At 46.5% G+C, this 19,269-nt stretch overlaps 1 protein-coding gene and 1 long non-coding RNA gene across 12 annotated transcripts in view; one reads left to right on the top strand and one right to left on the bottom strand.

The window, feature by feature from the left end:
- The window catches only part of LHFPL2 (LHFPL tetraspan subfamily member 2), a 165,535-nt gene that overhangs the window by 138,756 nt on the left and 7,510 nt on the right, over positions 1-19,269 (top strand). For all 11 annotated transcript variants that reach the window (XM_029942484.1, XM_029942475.1, XM_029942482.1 and 8 more), the window contains one exon: positions 119-743. In XM_029942484.1, the coding sequence (XP_029798344.1) occupies positions 308-743 (436 nt within the window). In that variant the 5' untranslated portion in view covers positions 119-307. The remainder of the gene's footprint in view (positions 1-118; positions 744-19,269) is intronic.
- LOC115294541 lies at positions 11,862-15,607 on the bottom strand. The gene is made up of 3 exons (XR_003909945.1): positions 15,538-15,607; positions 15,022-15,078; positions 11,862-12,149 (listed from the first exon to the last, which is right to left on the bottom strand). It is a non-coding gene; the product is annotated as an uncharacterized LOC115294541 (long non-coding RNA).

Genomic DNA, 19,269 nt, shown 5'->3' with positions numbered 1-19,269 from the left:
AAGGGCGGCCGCGCGGCAGCAGGAGCGCGCGGGTCCGGGACCCGCGAGCTTGCTGGCGGCGGCGCCGCGGGGCGGAGCCTGGGCGCTGCTAACCCCCCTCCTCCCTTCGCTCCCGTAGGTGAGGCCGCGCGCGGAGCTGACATGGCAGCATGACGGCCCGGGTCCGCGCTGCCAGAGGCCGGCCAGAAGGAGCCCCAGGCTGTGGGAGTGAGCGCCCCGAGCAGCGACTTCCCTCTGCGGCCGCCTGAGCCTCCGTTGCTTGTCGTTCACCACTTGGACTCCCGCCTTCACCGCCTGGAACATCAATATGTGTCATGTTATTGTCACCTGTCGCTCGATGCTCTGGACCCTCCTGAGTATTGTGGTGGCTTTTGCAGAGCTCATCGCCTTCATGAGCGCCGACTGGCTGATTGGAAAAGCCAAGAGTCGCGGCGGCGGCGGCGCCGAGCCCGACGACCGGAGCGGAGGCTCCTCGGAGCCCTACCACCCGACCCTGGGCATCTATGCCCGCTGCATCCGCAACCCGGGCGTGCAGCACGTGCAGCGGGAGACGCTGTGCGGGCCCTACGCGGAGAACTTCGGCGAGATCGCCAGTGGCTTCTGGCAGGCCACGGCTATTTTCTTGGCCGTGGGCATCTTCATTCTCTGCACGGTGGCCTTGGTGTCCGTCTTCACCATGTGTGTGCAGAGCATCATGAAGAAAAGTATCTTCAACGTCTGCGGGCTGCTGCAAGGAATCGCAGGTAAGCGTGCCGGGAATCGCAGGTAAGGGGCAGCATGTGCCGCGCCCCTGCTGGATTCATTTCCTGCCCGTTTTGAAGACCGGCTTCTGTCCTGTCAGCTCTCCTTTGTAAAGCGTGTTCCCCGCAACAGGCGTGTGCCCCGCTCGTCGCTCTCTTTCCCCCGTTACACTGTTCCCGGTTCTTTCGTTCACATATTTCTTCATTGCTTATTTCCTTGGGTTCGAAGTTGGATTTTGTTTGAGTGCCTTCTCCAGTTTTTTGCTTTCCCCGTAAAATTAAAAGCCTGCTTTCCACCTCAGTGTGTCCCGTTTTGGAAATACGGCGGAGGGGCCCACCTGCAGCAGGCGCCCTGTGCTAGGGAGGGATGTGAGTGCCGGCGTTCATTCCAAGGTGGTGACATGGTCCTGTCACCCGCCCAGCCTCGTTCCCAACGGCGGGATGATTTCAGCTTGAGGAGGAGCGGCAGCAGGCTGGGAAGGAATTAGTATCAGCTGCTCTGTGCCTAATAATGTTCTGGTTTAAATTGTCGGTCTCCTGGAGCCTGACAGAATGTTCTCTGCATTCAGATCAGAAAATTCAAACTAACTGTTCCACTTTCAGGGAATTTCTCACTAATGAGCTTGTTAGCAATTGGTGGAAAGAAAAGTGATCCCAGAGGGGCAGCTGGGAGCTGCAAGAAAACTTCCAGGCCCAGCAGCGCTTTCATAGCCTTTCCCATATGGGTTTAAGGTGGATCCTGACCCGAGAGAGTATCAGTCTGTCTAGGCTCAGGGGATTTGTTCTGGTTGGCAGAAATACATACACATAGACACAGATGCGGCAATTTGTAGACATCCTCAAGGAATGGAGTCCTGCTTTGACTTTTCAGGGGGGAAAAATCACTTTTTAGACAATTATAACCAAGGAATTTATTAATTGGATCTCTGACAGTGAAGTGCACTGAAGTGCACAGGTGACTCCTCCCCCAGCACATCCTAAAGCTTTGCGTGTGGGACCCTTCGCAGTGAAGAGAAGCACAGAGCCTGGTGTCCGGCCTGTAAAGAAACAGACCCCAGCTGAATTAACTCTAGTCTGCCTAATAGCAAAGTCTTGAGCTCAGCAGGGCTGGCTTCCAAATCAGCAGATCAGACGACAGTTAGGTTCCAAACAGCTGATAAGATCATGTTTTCTGTTTCTCCTGTCTTAGGGGAGCCCCCATACATATGTATGTGGAGGTTGGTGGATAAGGCGCCTAGAGAAATAACAGACGACCCGCTCCCCAGTCCTGATGTTTGTGTGGGGATTACTCTCAAGGCCTTCATGTCTTCATCTGAGAGGAACAGCTGTACAGTGAATGACTCGGGCACTCCTATGCACTCACAGAATTTGGGAGACCAGGATTCGATTTTCACTTTTGCTTGAGATGACTGTGCCACCTCTCTGGACCTTGGCATTCTTGTTCTCAGAAATAGGGAGATTGTAGGGCACCTGGGTGGCTCAGTTGGTTAAGCAGCCAAATTCTGCTCAGGTTATGATGTCGCAGCTTATGAGTTCGAGCCCTGCATCGGGCTCTGTGCTGACAGCTCAGAGCCTGGAGCCTGCTTTGAATTCTGTGTCTCCATCTCTCTCTGTCCCTCCCCAGCTCATGCTTTGTCTTTCTCTCTCCCTCTCAAAAATAAACATTAAGACATTTTTTAAAAATAGGGAGATTGGAAAATATGACCTTATCTTAGATTTTTGATTCTGTGAAGCTCATTATCCCTTTTTTGATTCACTTTTGAATTCTGCAGTTTGTCCCCTTCAGCTTGGCGGTTTCCCTCCCAGAAATGTTAAATAAGATTCATCTTTTCTTGTCAGAGAAATGCCCCTACTTTACTGCTGTGAGATACACAGTGCGTCAGGGGTACGTGCATATATGCTGTGTATATCTTAAAACTTTTGCTGAGAACTATGACCGAAGGCTTTTGAAAAGCCAGAATAAACACACAGATCAAGGGAAGGCAGCATACACAATTTATTAATCCTGTCTAAGAGCCCTGGTTGACCAGAGAAGTGGATTTCTGAGTAATTTTTCCTTACTGTGTTGTACTTCCTCATCCCTGATGATTCATGCCTTTACTCTGAATTTTATCAAAGCGCTGGTATGCAGGCAAAACGCCTGGCTTATCATCCCCAAGAATGCTTTTCATCCTGAGAAACTTCGTGCCTTCTAGCGAATCAGTGGCGGTTTATAGTATGAGTGGGGCATCTGGGGGGTAACACCACGAGCTGTTTTAACAGTCCTTCAGTCTTACAGACTATTTACATGCAGTTATTATTTTTTAAATTAAAAAAAATTTTTAATGTTTGTTTCTGAGAAGAGAGCAAGCGAGAGGGAGACACAGAATCAGAAGCAAGCTCCAGGCTCTGGGCTGTCAAGCACAGATCCCGACACAGGGCTTGAACCCACGAACTGTGAGGTCATGACCTGAGTGTAGTTGGACACTTAACCAACTAAGCCACCCAGGTGCCCCTACCCACATGTAGTTTTTAATAAGGTGTTAGTCCAGCAAACTTGATCTCTAAGAATGAGGGTTAGTCCAACACATCTTTTGGTGCTCCTGTTTGCTATTTCACAGAGAGGGCAAGAAGATGCATTTTGGCACAAACATCAGTACATATCTTAGGTATTACTCAAACACTCCAGCGAGTATTCCTGACTTCTCTCTCTTTCTAGCTCTTTCTAGCTTCTAGGAAGGAGAGTTGAAAAGAAGGAAGTAGGAGTGTACCTGAGGTGCGAGTATGTTGGTCACCTGTCCAATTCCCAACGTCTTCATTTTCTAAGAGAATTCTCCCCGCATCTTGATCACTTATGTTCCCTGTGCATACACAGAGCACCCCAGGAAGTCTGTATTGGAATTGGCAAGAGGCAGAGATTCTCGTGTAGTGAGACTACCTCTCTGGGCCCACCGATCTAAGGCTGAGGACTGTAGTACAGGAGTCGTTTCTTTTCTCCTGCTGGCATAGCGGTGCCCCCCGCAGCAGAAAGCTGCTACCAGGGACTAGGCACTCAGCAGGCGACTCCCTCACGTTTCGGGGCATCGGTCTCACTGGGCTCTTCCCTTCCTCCTGGAGGTCTCTCTCAGGTAGTTCAAGGCAGCGTCCGTGGCAGCCATGGTCCTTGAGTCTACAGCGGAGCACGCTGCCCCCGCAGCGTCTGAAACAGCTGACTTGCTTTCCGTCCTGTCAGCCAAGATGTCACAGCATCTGCTCAGCCCCAGCCTCAGCCAAGGACTTGTTGCAGCTGTGAGCATCCGTCTCCCCTCTCCCCCCACCCTCTTCTCAGCCCAGGGTCTATGTGATGTGGGAACAGATGGGGAGAAAGGAGCTGTTGCCAGGGCAACAAAAGCATTCTTTGGAAATACACTCACAACGTGTTTGTCCTTACAAATTTCATTTTGGCAAAAGTGATACTTTGAAATATAACTAGAAGAAAAATGACAAGCTTTTGTAAGCATATTCCTTTGCTATAACTAATTTTAACGAATGAACAGGCCTTAGGTTTGTGTGGCCTCATTGCCTATAGAAAGTGTAACATAAATCCTCAAAATCTGGATATTTTGGTGGCGCCTGGGTGGCTCAGTCAGTTAAGCTTCCAATTTCGGCTTGGGTTATGATCTGTCTCATGGTTCATGGGTTCAAGCCCCGCATCGGGCTCTGTGCTGACAGCTAACTCAGAGCCTGGAGCCTGTCTTCCGATTCTGTGTCTCCTTCTCTCTCTGACCCTCCCCTGCTCATGCTGTCTCTCTCTGTCTCTCAAAAATAAGTAAAAAAACAAAAACAATTTTTTAAAATAATAATAAAATACAAATATTGGACTGTTACCCAGATATAGGATTTACCTTCAAGGTCTAGCCTGCTGGTGGGCACTGGTCAGACACCTCCGAAATCCCTATCCGCAGATGCCTTTGGTGTTCAGTATTCCAGTCCCAGCAGCAATTAGACATCAAGCTGCGCCTGGGTCAGTCCTGACCTCCCCTTACAGTGGCTGTGAAATGTCTAGTGATTTAGCTCATTCTCTAAGCCTTTTTTATCACTTGTAAAATGGGTATAATAGTAGTACATCCCTCAGGGTTGTCCTGTGGATGAAATTAGATAATACATGAGAAGGCGGCTTAAGCACAGTGGGCACATAGTAACTAGTAAGTGGTAGCTCTTTGCTTATTAAAGTGCTTCTGCTTTCTTGGTAGGTTTTCGCATTTTTTTTTGTTTCCTAGAAATGCTGAATTTTTTAAATATTCTTTTTGTTTTTCTAAGGTTTACTTACGTTGAGAGTGAGAGAGAGATGCAAGGATCGAGGGGCAGAGAGAGAGGGAGAGAGAGAGAATCCCAAGCAGGCTCTGCACTGCCGGCACAGAGCCCAGTGTGGGGCTCGAACTCACAAACTGTAAGATGATGCCTGAGCCAAAACCAAGAGTGGACGCTTAACCAACTGAGCCAGCCATGCTGCATTTTAAGGAATAGTGGTTTCTACTCTAGTCCTCAGAACTGACCTTGTTCTCTTGCCATCAAACATGACTGTGTTGCATAGGGCCACTCCCTGGCCCCTTCACAGTCTGCCTGTACTGGGGCTGAAGAGCGTAGAGCAGTCCTGTGGGTGACTATGGGTGTTCTCGGGGCATTGTTTTTCTTTTTTTAAGCATAAGATAGCCGCTGAATTGACAGGAAAGCCAAGAGCTTCTCCCTCTCCTCTTCCCCCAGACACACACAGTCTCTAGTTCCTTCCCTCTCTGGAGGCAGCTTCTAGCGGTGGAGCCTTGACTGCAGGTGCCAGTGTGGGCCCCCCTCACAGACTAAGGCGCAGGCTGGCCGGTCGTTCCCAGGTGCAGACTTGTCCGGCGGAGCCAGTGGCACACATCAGGCCGTCGTCCTCTGGGATTGGTTACAAAGGCTGGACACGTGGCCGGCAGGTCGTTGCTGCCAGCTTGTCTTCCTTAGGTTGTGACCTGGATATAATCCATAATGAAACCATAGAATGCATAGATCCAGGTTTTCCATGACAGCATCAAGCAGTTTGTTTTTAGAAACGCATGTAGGGCTCTCTTAGAAGTCCGTGGAATCCCCAGTGACTCAGGTTTGGGACAGAAGCCATTAAAATGAGCTCAGGATTTGGCTCACTTGTATTGGCTTGGACTCTTCCACCAGCGTTGCCATGAGGGTTGGACTAGCACATGTGCTGCTGGGCCTGGCTGCCTGCTGGCTTTTCAGCCTTCCCTCGTCTGCTTGTTTGCTTCTTTGTGTCTGGTTGGCCCTCACGCTCTCCCTGTTGCCTCTGTCTACATCCGTTTCAGTCCTCCAGGATCGCCTCAGTAAGCTGCCCCACCAGTCTGACCAGATGGATTGCTGTGGGGCTGACCTCTGGCCGCGCTGGACTGGGACAGAGGGTGTGCTCATGGGAGTCCCTCTCTGTCGCCATGGCTGGGCCCCAGTGCGTGCAGGCTCAGCTTTCTGGGAAGTGAGCAGGGACTGAGGATGAAGGAGGACAAAATGACAGAAGGGAAAGGAGTAAAAGAACCTGAGAGAGCAAGTAGAGGGTTTCACCTTTGCTGCTTGTAGAATTGCTTTGTCGTAAATCAAAATGAATGTGCAGGCACAGATAGGCATCTGAAATCTACCATGATCATTATCTAGGATTTGGTATTCCCTCAGCTATTTTTACAGGGTGAACAGTACTTAGTATCAAGAAGGTAACCACGCCTCACCCTGATTTCAGCATCCATTCTGACTTATCCCATGTTCTACCCATTCACTTCTGGGCCAAAAAGAAGAGCCATCAGAGAGGAGAAAACTAAGAACAGGGGCTTGGGAAGCATAGGGAGAGGGGAAGAGATGGCTGGCTTTCACAGAGACATGGTCCCGTAGTTTTACACCTGAAAAATTAACCTGGCTTCCTCCAAGAAGGTAGCGTGACCCTGACTATCCAACTTGAGAATAACCTCAAAGAAAAAGCATGAGGAAAACAGAAGAGGCACCCCTGCTCTTCCTTGTTAGAACAAGGCACTGGAAGCTTCTGGCCATCAAAAGGAGGCTCTCATCTCTGGCCTCCCAGACTGATAGTGTCAGAGATTGGGTCTGGCAGCTCTATGTCTGAAACAATTTAAGGAAACCATTGATTATGGCACATGTACAAATTCGTCAATCTCTAGTGATCCCTGCGTGGAAAATGAAGAATGCAGAAATGGTCCACAGTAGGCCAGAAGTAAATTTCAGTTCAAGGAGCTTTTATGGGATGCCTAGTAAGTACATAGACCTGTAGACTGAGGTCTACAATTTCTTGAGTTTCTGCTCCTCTGCCACATTAGTCATTGTTTTATAAACTGTACGCTAAACAAGGAAAGTGTGTGTGTGTGTGTGTGTGTGTGTGTGTGTGTGTGTGTGTGTATAAAAGGAACAGAGAACTCAACCATATCATTGGATTAAAAAAAAAAAACAAAAAACTTCCCTGAACACAAGTGGACCAAACAGGCATTTAATTTGAGTAAATCTAGGAACTGGGATCTGTTTTTAAAGAATCATTTAGGGGCGCTTCGGTAGCTCAGTTGGTTAGCATCCGACTTCGGCTCAGACCATGATTTCACGGCTTGTGAGTTCGAGCCCCATGTCAAGCTCTGTGCTGACAGCTCAGAACCTGGAGCCTGCGTCAGATTCTGTGTCTCCCTCTCTGTCTGTGCCTCCACTGCTCATGCTCTGTCTCTCTCAAAAATAAATAAACATTTAAAAAAATATAAAAAGAGAATCAGATGGAAGGTCTGGAAGAAAATTGCAAATTCTCTTAAAATTCAGATAGAGCAGTTGATATGCAAATAAAATGTGGAAAACTGTTTGCCATGGTAACCACTTAATTACAGATGTAAATTATCATGGAGGCATGGGTGCTGTATGTTCACATTCCATTAACAAATAATCACTTAAGCATGACTCTGAATATTTACATGAGCAGTTCAGGCAGTCTGTTTTAAGAACTTAATGCAGTGATGGTATTCTTCTCGGCTGCACTGCCACTTGAAAAGTAATCTGCATCTCCTCCAGAGAACGGTGCTGTCAGCCATATTTATGAGTTCAGTTACTGTATACAGTCTTTCCAGTAGTGTTATTAAATGTCCAAGAATCAGTCTCTTTTTTAAAAGACAGTCCCCAGTACCAGTGAAATCTCAAATAAACACAGGCCATGAAACCAATATTAAAAATTTCAAGGCACTACGCACAGTTGCTATGTGTTCTGCGTTTTGAGGCCAACCTCAGGGCCCCTGTGTCAGAAAGATGAGGCATACTTCACTGTAGGAATTACTTAACATGATCTGGACCCCAAGACCATTAGCGGGCAAGAGATTTACTTACTATCCTAAAAATTTCATAACTCAAAATTTTTTGAAGTGTCTTTTACTCTGCTGTACACTGCATTTTACTTATTTTGGAAGGTTTTTTTTGAATGATCAATGTAATTTGGTTATAGTCAAACAAGAGCTCTTTTTTTTAAAGAGTATGCAAGCAGGAGAGAGGGGCAGAGGGAGAGAGAGAGAGAGAGAGAAAATCTCAAGCCGGCTTTATGTTCAGGGAGGGGGAGCCGTGGAGGGCCATCCTAGGACCCTGGGATTTTGACTTGAGCCTAAATCAAGAGTCAGATGCTCAACTGACGGAGCCCCCCAGGTGCCCCAAACAGAGCTCTTTCTTAATCCTGCATGTTGGATGAATAATTTATCAAATATTTCACAAATTTTTCCCAGTTGCATGTAAATAATTTAAAAAATAGCTTCTCACTTAGAATGACAAGAAAACTGTATCACTAATTCACAGGAAAGAATAATCCGGTAGTTTGTTAGGATGCATTTTAAGAGTTAAGGCTTTAGAAACTGGTGAGGTAATTTGCATATAAATATGAATCATTGCTGAGAAAGACTTCAGGAAGCTTCAACATGGGAGAAAGTCCATGTTTCTTATAGATTGTTTCTCCATATATTCTAAGGGCACCAGACAGTTCTTAATTGCTGGTCATTATTTCTGAGTAATTGCAACAGAAACTTTCTCTGGGGGCCTTGGTTGTAAAGTCTCTTTATGACAACTAGGCTCTGATGGTCTTCCAAGAATTTTCTTTATGTTGCTCTGTCATCCGCTGTCCACCCCCTATCCTGGAGAAGTATTTTTCTTGCTGATTATAATTCCATGGGAGTGTTTTTAGTAGAAGACAAGTACCATACTAGACCCTTTCTGGAGAGATGGTGTGAGCATTAATACAAGCTTTTTGAAAAACTTGACACCTGATCCTTTTCTTCTACTCCCTTCAGAAAATCTTGGTGAAAAACCTCTACTGTTAGTAATCCTGTACGAAGAGGACCTGCAGATATAATCTGCATTACAAAGACACTGTGGTCATCAGCCAAAGACCCTTTCATTATCTGTGAACCTTTGGCCTCCAATTCCCGATCTGGCTCTCAAAGCAGGGCTATTCATGTCAGAGTTGAGCCCTGTGGCTTGTCTGTAAACTCCTGAAATTTTAAAATTCCGTGCCACAAAAACAAGTTTAGATTTTGGATTCCAAAGAGAGAATTCAAAAGAGCCTCTTTGCTCTTGAACCTTTTATTTGTTTTTTAGAAAGGTGTCCCCGGCCTGACACAGGACCCTCTCCACCTCCGTGCCCTCTCCTCAGAGGGGCCTCTCACCCAGCACTCACTGCCTTTGAGTGAGTCCTGGTCCACTCTGTGCAGAGGCTCCCCTGCCGCACGGCAGAAGCGGGAGAGATGTGGGAACCGCTGCTCTAGACTATTAGCAGGGGCACAGACTGTGCCTTTTTCACAGTTCGAGCTCTGCTACTCAGAATGGGCCTTAGCAAATGTATGTTCACCGATAAAAGCATGATCTGTGTTAGGATGATCTGTACCAGCACAGCTATGAATTTCTAGATACTTGGGAAAGAGTAAAGTGTTTACCACTGCAGCCAAGCCCCATCCTGACGTGACCTCTGCCCTCCCAGACAAGGCATAAATAATTAATGGAGCCATCACCCAGAGAACTAAAGAATCATTTCATAACTGGCAAGAACTAAAACCAAATTCTCTTTTGGCTTGTGAATACATTTTCATTGAAAAACTGAAAACCCTTAACAGGCAAAGGGATTTCAAAGGTATAGATTAACCACAGGTGGCAGTTCTTGGGCAGAAATCCTTGGCTTGTCTAAGAACCAATTCTTTATTACTCTACTACTCACATATCCCGGACTCTGAATGGCTAACTTGATATTTTTGGTTCTGAGGATAGTGGCCTGCGTGGCATCTGAGAAGTCAAGCAGGCTGGAATACCACTGCTAGTTGGTTTTGGAACTTGCGGGGCATGGGAGCCAAACTCTGCGTGGGGGAAAGAAGGGTCCTGGGAGCCACCATCCTGGTGTCTGTACTTGTCCTCAGCAAGATTTTATGAGAGCCTGATGCCTAAGCCTGAGGGCAATACCCGGGGCCTAAAGACCATGAGACAAGCAGACCTCTCTCCAGCACAGGATTAGCTTACACCTAGGGTGCACAGACCAAGACACAACGATGCAAGAGGAGGAGAGGGTCAGGAGAGACCAAGATCATCAGCCGTGTTCTGTGGACTAAGAAAAGCTACTTGGCTACTTGAAGCGGGGGTGGGGGGGGGGGGGGGGGGGAGGAGATGGTTAAACAGTAGCCTGACCGGCTGGAGGAGGGTGTAATTTGAGGGCTGAGAATGCTCTGGGTGCTGTGTTTTGTCTAATCGCCTGTCCTGGGAAGAACATAGGATATGTTTTCTTGTGGATGTATGGCATTGCTGTCCTGGGTGGATGTGCAGTTTTAGACGGTTCCCAATCATACAGAATCTCACAGCAAAGACGAAAACGTGTGTGGATTGTATGGGTTACATTTTTCCCCTTTAGTCTGATGGGGTTTGTGTTTTGCTTGCAGATTTCTGCGCACACAGGTGTTCCATATCCTGCAGCAGAGGACATCGCCACACACTCAAATCTGTTCTGACCTGGTCACTATATTTCCTCCCTAGAATTTTCTTTGGCCAGGGGCAGCCATTCCAAAGTGGCATCTATATGGCAGTAAGGAGGCTGGTGACAGACTGTAATGGAAGAGAAAGTCCCGTGGATATAACTCCTTTCCTTTTCGTTGTCTTGCCCTATGGTTAGCAAATCAGCCTGTCTTGGCCTTTTGGTGCAGCCTCCCTCTCCCTACCCGCCCCCCCACCACACTCCTGTGGTTTTCTCAGGTGCTAACTGTTCATCACCTGCTCTCTACCATCTTGCAGGTAGAAGCCAGCCAGCCACACCAATCTTCCCTTCAGCTGGACACATGCTTGTGTTTCGGAAGCTTATACCTGGTTTTCGATAAAGCAGCAGTGGTCTAACACAAGGGCCTGGCCTGGAGTCCCAGCTCCACCATCCGTTAGCTGTGTAACCCTACGTGACTCATATGCTTTACTTTCCTCATCCATCAAGTGAGAAGAGTACCAACCTCATAAGATTGTTAGAAGAACTAAATGAGTTAAAGTGCTTTGCCAGTACCTTCCACATTATAGTGCTCAATAAGCAATAATGCTTGCCATCGTTTGGGTTTTTTTTAAGTTTATTTATTTTTGGGACAAAGAGAGAGCACACATGGGTAAGGGGCAGAGAGAGGGAGAGAGAGAGAATCCCAAGCAGGGACCACATTGTAACTCAGAGCCCAATGCAGGGCTCAAACCCATGACCCTTGAGATCATGACCTGAGCTGAAGTCAGACACTTAACTGATTGAGCCACCCACGTGCACCCTTGGTTGCCATTGTAGTTACAAGTTACTATGACTGTTAAAAAGTTCTCATCGGGGTGCCTGGGTGGCTCAGTCAGTTGGGCGTCTGACTTCAGGTCATGATCTCACAGTCTGTGGGTTTGAGCCCCACATCAGGTTCTGTGCTGACAGCTCAGAGCCTGGAGCCTGCTTCTGATTCTGTGTCTCCCTCGCTCTTTGCCCCTCCCCCACTCACTCTCTGTCTCTGTCTCTCAGAATAAAGCAAAAAAAAAAAAAAAAACTTTTAAAAGTTCTCATCACTGTGTAAACTTCCAACTTTGGTGATAGTTGTGAATGTGTTAAATGGAGGAGGGCGTTTATAGCTTTAGCTCCATGTCATCTTTATTTGGAATCTACCATTTTGCCATAGAAGACCTTTCCAAAAGGTTCTTGAAAAGATGGTAGGAAAGAAAACAGGAATCAGAAATGACATGTGAAGTTGGATCGACAACACAGCAGGTGTAAAGGAATATGGCTTAAGGACCAAGTTGGATTTGGGATAGGGAGGGAGAGAGAGAAGCCAGGCAGGAGGGAACACCTTTCTTAGCGCTGCTAGCAAGTTGACAGTTGAATGGCACGCCATCTGAGCCAAAACCCATAGTGTTTTCCTATGGGACAAATGCATATTATGTCAGAGTTAAGACTTTTATTTTTTACTACCCTTGTTCTAGATAGTTTTCCAGATAGATAACCAACTATACTTAAAATTTCTATACTTCCAAGTTAACTATACTTGCACCTTAAAATTTCATAGCTGAAAATTTTAAATAAAAAATATCTTTCAGCATGCCAGGGTGGCTCAGTCAGTTGAATGTCCGAGTCTTGATTTCAGCTCAGGTCACGATCCCAGGGTCATGGGATCCAGCCCCAGGTTGGGCTCCATGCTGAGTGTCCAGCTGGCTTAAGATTCTCTTGCTGTCTCCTTCTGTCCCTCTCCCCTGCTCACATGCTCTAAAATTTAAAAACAAAAGCAAAAAACCCCACAAAAACCTTAAATTTCTTCTTTTTTTAAAACAGTAGAGAGAACCTAGTAAAGTGCATCATTACTGAGAGATCACTACAGAATGTGTCACACAATCCCTGTACGTGGAGGTGTGCAGGCTCATCCCGATGACTGGGGAAAGAACAGCTGGGTGACAGCCTCAGTGGGTGGGAACTGGAGATGGTCTGATAGGGTGTGCTTCTTCATAATGTATGTTTGCCTTGGGGTACTGTACAAGAGAAGGGTTTCCCCTAGCGACAGTTGATGACCTACAAATAGCTATTAAGGACTGCCAAAATGACTTCTGACTGTTAGCACAGAAGATGACTTGGGGAGAAAATAAAATTTAGAAGAGAGTGCTAAACATCCAGATAAATGTCCGCCAGCATCCCTGTTTGTTGTAAATCCCCCTGTACATCCGTTGTTGCACCACATGATGGTTCCAGACTTGGAGGTAAGTGACTAACCATGGTGTTCCTCTCTCGGAATGCACACCACACATGCCAGATGCTAACCTGTGACTTGCCTTCTGGGCTGCTGATGCGGTGGGGGCGGGAGTCCTTCCTGGGCTAAAGAGCAGTTCTGTGTTCTCTGCCTTCGGTGCTGGCACCTTCTGTTGGTCTTTACGTTCTGCAGACTCGTGCTGCTTTTAGACACCATCCTTACCTCTTTGAAAACTGCCATGGCCACCACTCTTCAGTTCCCCTTGTATCCCTCTGCTTTCGGTCACCTGCCATCTTCCTGAGCGTCTCCAGGTGGACCCCTGCGCTGCTCCCCTCCCCTCTGGTGTTGTGGAAAGTTCCCACAAGTCAGCCACTGCCTGTCTTTTTAGCTGTCCTCACTACAGCCGGCCAGAGTTAGAAACAATTTCAGAGTTCTGAGGCTAAACTAAGGCTGGCTGCTAGATAACTGAAAATGTATTACATTTAATTGACTTAGTACCCTTTTCTTTGTGTTTTCCCAAAGAACATCATTTTCTATAGGTAGAAAGGTTTTCCGGGCCTGCAGTCAAGTAGGCGGCCAGTGCCATGGTTTGGACCTCGTGGGCTTTCATTAGTAAGGATGGCTGTTGTTGTGTTGGCCAAAATTGCCAAAGCCTGAGTGAGATTCATGTTATTGAATGAAGCTTTTGCTCTGACCATTTAAAGATCTTGTCAAGTGTGTTACTTTGGTTTCCTTTAAAATGTAACATGTGCATCACAGCACTCTTCATCCATCCCACAAATATTTACTGAACACCTATGAAATGTCTTACGTTGTTCTAGTCAGTTGGGATAAAGAATAACCTGATAAAGTTCTTTCTCCTCATGGAGATTACGTTGGCGGAAACAGTAAATTAAATAATTTAGTATATTAAAAGGTGATAGATGCTATGGAAGAAAAAAAGGTGTAGCCAGGGTGAGAGAGGTAGGTACGCAGATGGTAAGAGGACAGATTATGATACGAAATAGGCTAGTCAGGGTAGGATTCAGGGAGATTTAAAGACTTAAAGGGAAGTAAAGGAGTTAGCCCTATGAGTAATCAGTAGAACAAGCTTTCCAGGCCCAGGGAACAGTTAGAATGAAGTCTGACAGGCCTTGCTGATAGAAGGCTGTAGGTTCTGAGAGAGAGTGGAGTCAAAAATAATGCTAAGGATTTTGGCGTGAGCAGGTTTAAGACTTGAACTCCCATTTCCAGGTTATGAAGTCCACAGAGCAAAGAGAAGCTCGTGAAGCGGGTACTCCCGGAGAAGAGTTAGGTTTGAACAGAATTTCCAAGTACCTTGTTAGACATCCAAGTAGAGATCAAGTAGGCAATTGGATATGCAAATCTGGAGATTAGAGTGTAGGAGATTCCAGGCTAGAGTATTTAAAGCCACGGGCCGAGTGTGATCGATAAGGAGAGTACAGAGAGGCCACAGGACCGAGCCTGGGCACTGCAGAGTTAAGGAAGAACAGCAAAGGATACCGAGAAGGAAAAGCCAACATGGCTTCCCACCTGGAGCTAGAACACTGGCAGATGATCTAAAATTCTTGCCAGGAGGACTATCCTGTCTTAGTTTTCCTTTAATCCTGTACTATCAGTATTTTTTTTTGAACTTGCTTATTGGAAGCCTGGAACGCTCTGTGAATGGTGTCCTGGAAGCAGGCTGGGATGCTAAAAGCCAGGCACTCTGGTCTTACTTGCCGCACTTCCTTGCAGAGATGGCTGCCATGGAGAAAGGAATGAGGTGTAGGGGTGTGGTGGCAGGGGCAGCCTCCTGTATTATGCTGTGGGGGACTGAGCTGGGTCAACAAAACCTGGAGCAGGTTAAGTCCATATTCCAGATCTCTGTGTCACAGGGTAGACCTGAAAGGGGTCCCCTAAATGAATCTGTGGCTATTTTAAGTAAGTAAACTCTTGACCTTTGTTATCCAAAGTTAACTGTGACACGCCCATCTGGTTTATGGTAAACGCTAAGACAAAATTGTCATGTATACTAAGAACATTTTCTGCCCCCAACGGGCTCAGAGTCCTACCTGGGTACTGCCGTATCCTCAAGGCTGAGTATCATGGCTGGCACTTAGGAGGGAACTCTGTAAGTAGTTGAATAAATATAAAAATAACAATGTGATAAAGAGCTGAAGAGGAATATGCACAGGATAGTGGAAGCACATAGAAGATACCATTCCGGCAGGAAGTGGGGACACGTTTTGTGTGGAGGTGACGTTTGAATTGTGGGAGAGAGGCTATTTCCAGGTAGAGTCGTCCCCAAGGGGTCAGTCAGCACGAGCGTGGGCCTTGTTCAGGGAACGGTGCTGTGTGTGGTGCGACCAGATTCCTGGAGTACTGCTGGCCTAAAAGTGCTGAAAGCCTATGCAGCCCTGCAGGACCCAGTCCCCTACCCCTGCCGTGGCCACTCATTACAGTCTGGGCACCAGGACAAGCTGCTAAGCCTGCTGTCAACCATCTGCCATGTGCTCACTCTCCAGAGAGATGGGGAGACTTCACAGCTTTAGCATGAGCTTCCTGATTACAATCTAGTGGAGACTCACTGTTGTGTCCCTCGCTGGAGGCTTCACCGCAGGCTGATAGGAGCAGTAACGGATGGCTTTCTTGTCTTCCTGTCCTGAGAAGATTGCTTTGCAAACTAACGGCTAGGCTCTTGGCAGTTTTGTCTGGAAGCCTGTCTGAAGAGGAAGTAGGAATGTGATGTTCAAAGACCCACTTGTTACACTGTAGAACAGGAGTCAGCCTTCAGTTCTGATGTTTTCAGGCCAGGAAAAAATGGCTTTCTTCCATACAAATGGTAGGTGACCCACAAAAAGACAAGAAACCTTGGGTCCATACCCTTGGCCAGCTGGTGGTCAAAGAGTGACAATTGTGTGGTTGATCTCGAGGGAAGGAGGCGATGCTCTAACAGCCATGGAAAGGCTGAAACAGCATGGAGACTTTCACTTCCTCCGCAGACTGAAGAGCTGTGGTTCAGAGTGGGATCCCCTATTCCTGGCATCTCATAAAGCTTGAGGTAGTCATCTTCGGACCAAGTAAAATATTATGTATTGTATTCTGCAACTTCTAGTCTTTCTGAAATTGGGGCTTAGCAGGATTATGGAAATGTTTGTCTTGCCACCAGAAGGATTTCTTTAAAATTTACATTTGCTATCATTATTTGATTCCAGGGCAGTGGTCCAAAAATTACCTAAAAATATACAACTTTATGGCTGGTCTAATCACAGTCCATGAATATGGATCACAGAGCAAGAGGATGAGGACTCTACTAAGTGCATTTCTTTTTTTTTTTTTTTTTAAGCACCTTCTAGCATTCTGGAAATGCTCTGATAAAACATAGCTCCAGTCGTCTTGGAGCTCAGGTAGTTTAATTTTTTGACTTAAATCCAAACTACATGTTTAGATTGCCCACAGAGACTGAAAACTCCTGTGTAGCAAGATCAAACTGCTGGGAATGCAGGCTTGAATCTGAAAGCTCCGTCCTGGAAAGGGTAGATATTACTAAAACAGCAGAGGGACGTGGTGGGCACTGCATTGTGACAGCTCATGTGACAGATCCTGAGAGAACCAGCAGCGTATGGCTGGCCTCACTGGGCTTGTCAGGGCTCTGTCCCCACCCTGGGGTGGCATCTGGGGTAGTCCAAGTAAGTACCCACCAGTTTCTTTTCATTCACTCTTCCCTAGATAAAGTCAAGTCATCTCCGGGTGACCCCATGATGAGCAGATGCTGGCATCTTCTAATCCTCTTGGGGCGATGAACTGGGAGGCCAGCAAGAGAGGGGATGAGGGTATGGGATGAGGGTATCTTTCTAAAGTTGTGGGAAATGGTACCTTTTTGGGTACCATCCTATCACGTTGAGCCATGGCAGAAGTTATCAGTCACCTGAGTCACTTACTGTCTCTTTCAGGGCTGAAATGTTTTCTTCGGTTGCTGGCCAATATCATCCTCCTTGCTTTTCTTCCTCCTAGCTAGGCCAACCACTGCACAACCAGGCACAGGGGAAGAGGTACCAGTTAGAAGAAAAGCAAAAGCCCATTGGCCTAGTCCCTTTCTCTGTCACCCCCCTCTCAAAACAGTAATGCTTTAGGACAAGTTGATGGACCCCAGAGACAACTACAGGCTGACCTAACTTCAGAAACTGATTCTGTAATAGTTGAAGAAGATCAGACCATTTTCTGGCATGGCTCTTACATTAAAGTCACTCCAGGGCACACTTTACCTGCCGTTTGGTCTCTAGCTATAATCCACAACCAATCTGAGGTCTCTGAGTATATTCCAAATTGAGGACCAGAACAACCATGCCCAATTTGCAGCAGAGTTAGGTCTTATTACATTCTTCTGCCTGTTGTCTGACATGCCTATTTAAGACTTGAATTCTGTCTCTTTAGCTGGTATCATTAAGACTATTTGGAAGTCAGGGCTTAAGTTTGCTTCTAGACACTGGGATTCACAGGCCTGGAACAGGACAGTGTGACAGGATAAACCAAAAACCAAGAGTGCCATTTCCTTTCCTGCTGGCACATTTCATTCTTACCGACTAGTGGCTGTCATTTTATTGGTTTTCATGGGGTGCACCGTGGTTTAGAGATATTTTATTACAGGCTTAACTATGTCTCTGACACTATTCTGAGTCCTGGCTTCACAGTGGTTAACCACATAATACAAAAGTTCCCGCCCTCGTGGAGTTTGAAGTCTAGGATGGAGATGGGTAACAATCAAAGTAAGTAAAATAGTAGGCTGAACTATAGGATAGGTCCAAATGGTCAATACTGCAAGTTTCATATGATTCAAAGTAATATATTCTCTGTCAGTAGTAAATGCTAAGGAGAAATGAAGCAATGAGAGTGGGAGATACATGGTTGGAATTTTATTTTTTTGAATCGTTTTTTTTAATAGTTTATTACCAAGTTGGTTTCCATATAACACCAGTGCTCTTCCCCACAAGTGCCCTCCTTCATGACCATCACCTCCCTTTCCCCTTCCTCTTCAGGCCTCAGTCTGTTTTCAGTATTCAAGAGTCTCTCATGATTTGCCTCCTTCCCTCTCCCTAACTCTTTGCTCCCCTTTTCCCCTTCCCATGGTCCTCTGTGAGGTTTCTCCTATTAGACCTATGAGTGCAAACATATGGTATCTTTCCTTCTTTGCCTGACTTATTTCGCTTAGCATGACACCCTTAAGGTCCATCTACTTTCTTACAAAAGGGCAGATTTCATTCTTTCTCATTGCCATGTAGTACTCCATTGTATAGATAAACCACATCTTGATCCATTCATCAGGTGATGGACATTTAGGCTCTTTCCATGATTTGGCTGTTGTTGACAGTGCCCCTGTGCATCAGCACTTCTGTATTTCTTGGGTAAATCCCTAGCAGTGCTATTGCTGGGTCATAGGGGAGTTCTATTGTTAATTTTTTGAAGAACCTCCACACTGTTTTCCAGAGCGGCTGCACCAGTTTACATTCCCACCAACAGTGTAGGAGGGTGCCCGTTTCTCCACATCCTCACCAGCATCTATAGTCTCCTGATTTGTTCATTTTAGCCACTCTGACTGGTGTATGGTGTTATCTCAGTGTAGTTTTGATTTGTTATTTCCCTGATGATGAGGGACACTGAGCATCGTTTCATGTGTCTGTTGCCCATCTGGATGTCCTCTTTGGAGAAGTGTCTATTCATGTCTCCTGCCCATTTCTTCACTGGGTTATTTGTTTTTCGGATGTGGAGTTTGGGGAGTTCCTTGTAGATTTTGGATTAGATTGGAATGGAAGACCACACCAACAAAGTGGCATTTATAGCCTAAAAGCTCTCTGGAAGGACAGCACTGAGGGTAAGAATACCAAGTGCAAAGGCCTGAGCATGGCTGGTATGTCCACGGAAAAGCCCTCTGGCTGGCGAGGCTAGAGTGCAGGGGTCAGTTTGAAAAGGTAATAGGGAGCTGGATAATAGGGGCCTTGAAGGCCAAGGAGAGAAAGAGAAAGCTGGAACTTACCAGGAGAGGGGGAAACAATAAAAGTGAGAAAAAAATTCATTAAGAAGCAAAAAGAATCTGTTCGAGTGGTGTTTTAGCGCTAAGGAAGGCTTATTAAGGGCTCAGGAACTGCTGCCCATAAGCTTCACGGGGCCCAAGAGCAGTCGAGTCAGGACATTGTAAGGTAAGGACTAAGTGTGGCAGTCACTGGAAAGGGCCACCTGAATCATTAAACTTTCTGGAATTCCTTTGGTAGAGAGCCTTTGTCCAAATACCAGAGAGCTGAAAAATGGGGTTTTTTTTTTTTCTT

The sequence above is a fragment of the Suricata suricatta genome, chromosome 6, assembly GCF_006229205.1.
Source record: "Suricata suricatta isolate VVHF042 chromosome 6, meerkat_22Aug2017_6uvM2_HiC, whole genome shotgun sequence".
NCBI classification, from domain to species: Eukaryota; Metazoa; Chordata; class Mammalia; order Carnivora; family Herpestidae; genus Suricata; species Suricata suricatta.
The sequence above is the reverse complement of the archived record's forward strand: the minus strand, read 5'-3'. Positions and strand labels throughout refer to the sequence as shown.